Source organism: Molossus molossus, unplaced genomic scaffold, assembly GCF_014108415.1.
Source record: "Molossus molossus isolate mMolMol1 unplaced genomic scaffold, mMolMol1.p scaffold_m16_p_20, whole genome shotgun sequence".
NCBI lineage: Eukaryota > Metazoa > Chordata > Mammalia > Chiroptera > Molossidae > Molossus > Molossus molossus.
The window spans coordinates 22584414-22588519 of record NW_023425356.1 but is presented as its reverse complement, the minus strand read 5'-3'; the positions used below and the strand labels follow the sequence as shown (position 1 = coordinate 22588519).

General features: G+C 46.4%; 1 protein-coding gene and 1 pseudogene across 1 annotated transcript; both read left to right on the top strand.

Moving 5' to 3' along the window:
* Positions 1–288: 288 nt before the first annotated feature.
* On the top strand, positions 289–1441 carry BOLA1 (bolA family member 1). The gene is made up of 2 exons (XM_036273750.1): positions 289–373; positions 719–1441. Exon 2 carries the CDS (start codon positions 722–724, stop codon positions 1133–1135), a length of 414 nt encoding a protein of 137 aa, XP_036129643.1. The 5' UTR covers positions 289–373; positions 719–721; the 3' UTR covers positions 1136–1441.
* Positions 1442–2074: 633 nt separating this feature from the next.
* LOC118638013 lies at positions 2075–2631 on the top strand (annotated as a pseudogene).
* Positions 2632–4106: the final 1475 nt, after the last annotated feature.

Here is a 4106-nt window from a genome sequence, read left to right as displayed (position 1 = left end):
TCTATTTTCTTGTATGTACAATAAAGGAGTTGGGCTACATAATTGGCAATAAAACGTACCGAATAATTCCAATCCCAATTGCGCAGGGATTGCCGGGTTTTTGTTTCTTTTTGTGTGCTTTTGGGCTGAGGGGGGGGGGGGGAGTTGCATTCTTCTGCTGCAGAAACTTCGAAGACCTCGATTTAGAAGACTCAGAGACTACAATCCCCGTGAGCCCTCGGGGCATCACGTAGCACCTGCCTGGTCTCGTATCAGGTAGAGAGGACTCCATTTCCCAGCGTGCCTCAGCGAGGACGCGAGCACTACACTCCGCCTAGAACTTCAGGAGTCGCGTCCCTGAACCGAAACTGCTGCGACCAAGGCTGAGCCGAAGGTAGAAAGGCCCCAGGCTAGGGTTCCGAGGGAACACTGGCCCAACCGAAAGCATGGAGTTGCACATACCTGCCTTTGCAACCTCCGCCCCAATCCTTATTAATTCTCTTATTAACGAACGTGTCTTGCGCGCCGGCCTTCTCTAATCCTCTCGCTGCTGGCGGCCGCCAAATTCCCCGACGTCACACAGAGGCAAGGGGCGGGGTCTCGGGGTCTGGCTTCTGAGCCCGCTTTCCTGCCGCTGCAGACTGGACGTTGGCCGGTGTGGGTAGGAGGGTGGAGGGATGTGGCTCTCACCAGGCGGGAACCCCGACCCTCACTGCTCTGGCCCTTGTTTCTATGGTAGCGGATGCTGAGTGGACAGCTGGTCAGGCGCCTGTTCTCCATGGCCAGTCGCGTCTGTCTGGCCCGGGGCAGCCCGGGATCCGGTACCATAGGTCCCGTCGAAGCCACCATTCGCACGAAGTTGGAGCAGGCCCTGAACCCCGAAGTGCTGGAACTGCGTAACGAGAGCGGCGGCCACGCGGTCCCAGCAGGCAGCGAGACACACTTCCGCGTGGCGGTGGTGAGCTCTCGCTTCGAGGGACTGAGCCCCCTGCAGCGGCACCGGCTGGTCCACGCTGCGCTGGCTGAGGAGCTAGCAGGGCCGGTCCACGCGCTGGCCATACAGGCGCGGACCCCTGCCCAGTGGAGGGAGAACCCTCAACTGGACGTGAGCCCCCCCTGCCTGGGTGGGAGCAAGAAAACTCGAGGAACCCCCTGAACCCCAAGAGAGTGAGAACCAGGATCCAGATGGGTTGGGTGAGAGTAAACTACTGGGCTTTCTTCCCTTCAGTACAGTCCAATATTTGTAAGAGATGAGGACCGCTGGACCCCCGTTCAACTGGCACATACATTATTCACTGGAGTTAGTAATTCATTTAAGATCAAAGCTAACCCAAGAGTAGAATCACTCATTACTGCTTTTGCCCTGGACTATTCTGGAAAAGCTGCCCAGTCGTTTCATGTTAAATTGTGACTAAGGAACCACCAGATCTGATGTGTTGGAAATAATCCTGTACATTAAAAGAGAAATTATCATATGAGGTATGTTTCTGTGTTATATTAATGGCATGTTGAATCAGTGCTACAGATATTCTTGAGAGATGTTTGGAGCCTAGGGTAGTTAGGGAGGGTTTCATGGGGGAAGTGACTTAGTTGGATCTTTAAAGGAAAGCACAGAAAGGAAAGAAAAGGTGTTACAGGCCAGGGAAGAGCCCCCTAAAGGCATAGAAATTAAACTGGACAGTGACTGATGACAAGACAAGTTGCAGACACATTTGAGTTTCATACTGGGGGAATGTGTCTTTCTAACAGCTTGTCCATTTCTTTTTTTAATATTTTTTCTTTATTGATTTTAGAGAGAGAGAAAGGGAAAAGGAGAGACAGAAACATCAATGAGAGAACATCCATTGGCCGCCTCCTGCATACCCCCCCCCCCCCCCGCCCTCCCATCGGGCTCACATCCCAGGCATGTGCCCTGGCTGGGAATCGAACTGGAGACCTCTTGGTGTATGGGTCCACACTCAACCACTGAGCCACACCAGCGGGGCCAGCTTGTACATTTCTAAGAGGATTTGCATTTGTAAGACAAATCCTTGGGGTGTAGGGACACTAAAGCAGTGAATCTATGATAACTTAGAAAATGAGTGTAGAGGTGTTGGCAGCCATGTTGGTGCTGATGGATCTGCCGTGGCCTACAGTCTGGGGAGTTCTCCAGAACGGTTGGGAGCGACTGCAGCAGAAGCTTCAGAAGAACCAGCCAGGCTTTCCCAGCCCTCTGTGGGATCCAGCATTAGTGGTCCAAGGTCCAGCTATATTTACAGAATCAGCAAATGATACTAATGGAAGGAGATTTCTAGCCTTTTGGATAGTATCTTTTGGATGACAGTGCTCAAAAACAGACACAGCATTGAAGTTAACTGGTGTAGAAGAAATCCTCAGATGCTTATTAGAGTTAAGAACAACATAGACGTTTGTCCTGAATGTGGTCACCTGAAACTGGAATACGTTCTTTGTGGCTATTGCTGTAAGAACGTGTGCAAGGAGGCTGCAGAAATCAGAAGACAGATAGGGAAACAAGAAAGGGGCCCTTTTAAGGCTCCTACTGCAGGGACTGGTGCTGTACATGGGAGAAACACCATCTCAACAAGATCAGGGCAGGGCAAGAGGATCATTGAACCAGACAGGAAGCAACCATCTTGGTTCACCCAGAATTGATACCAGAGATGTTTAAAGATGGTAACTTAAACATTTCTCCTGGAATAAAGGAAGATTGTTTTTAATGTTTTGCGTCTGTTTTAAAATCATCAATATAGCTTAAAACTTTCTTCATAAGCAGTTTTGTGTGGGTAATTTGAAGACTATATCAGCATAAAGTCTGTAAATGTTTTTTTTTTTTAAAGGAAGAAAATGAGTATGGAAATGGAGAGAACTTTAGCCCTTTTTCCTGAGTCTTTTGAGTATTGTCATACATTTTTTTTAGTACGTTTTACTGAAATTTTTTAGAGAAGAGAAACATCGGTGAGAGAAACATTGATTGGCTGCCTCTTGCACACCCGCTACTGGAGATCAAGCCCACAACCTGGGCATGTGCCCTAACTGGAAGTCAAACCGGTGACCTCTGGGTACATGGAAGGACGCTCAACCAACTGAGCCACACCAACCAGGGCATTAAGTCATATTTCTCAGGAGTGCTCAAGATGAGCAAAATTCGCCGTGGCCAGTGTCTTCAGTGGTTAGTGTCAACTTCTCACCAAAGGGTCGCAGGTTTGATTCCCAGTCAAGGACAAATCCTACCTAGGTTACAGGTTGGATCCTGGCCCTGGTCAAGGTGCATGTATCAGGCAACCAATTTATGTGTCTCACACTGATGTTTCTTTCTCCCTCCCTTCCACTCTAAAAATAAATGGAAAAAATATCCTCGGGTAAGATTAACAAAAAAGAATAATAATAAGCAAATTTCTGTTGATCTCAATGTGAAAATAGAACTTAGATACCAAAGGAAAAGTTTGATTTACATGTATCTTGACCATTTATGGCTAAAGAGTTTAGACTGTATCTGGTTGGGCAGTAGGGAGTCATTGAAGAGTTTTGAGGAAGAGCATGCCAAAGATCATGTGGGCAGATTGATCTGGCAGTGATGTGTTTAATTGGGTTGGCATAGGAAATTGAAATCAGAGATTAACCAAGTCTGAAAGTGGAACACTGACTTAGAAATCAGCTGTGGAATAGAAAGGAAGGAGCTGATTTGAGAGCTACCATTAAAAGTTAGATAATGGCTTAATTAGAACAGAAATCAATTAGAGTGAGAGGGGAGTTGAGGGTAACCCCCAGGCAGTGGTTTTCAGATTTCCTCACAGATAAGAATTGCCAAGGGAACTTGTTTAAAATGTTGATTCTAGGTACCTTCTCTTCCTAAAATAGGATTCTGATTCCACAAGAATGGAATATGGACTCTATATCTTTAAAAGACAAGAGGATTTGGAGAAAATTGGCTCTATTCTCAAGAACATTACTCCCAAGTTTTTATTTTTAAATATCTTAACATTTATTTTTGTAAATTTCCATTTATTGTGATAAAACACTTAAAATGAGATGCCTTCCTAACAAATTTTTAACTGTCCCATACATTATCATTGACTGTAGGTACAATGTCATACAGCAGATCTCTGGAGCTTATTTATCATGCTTAA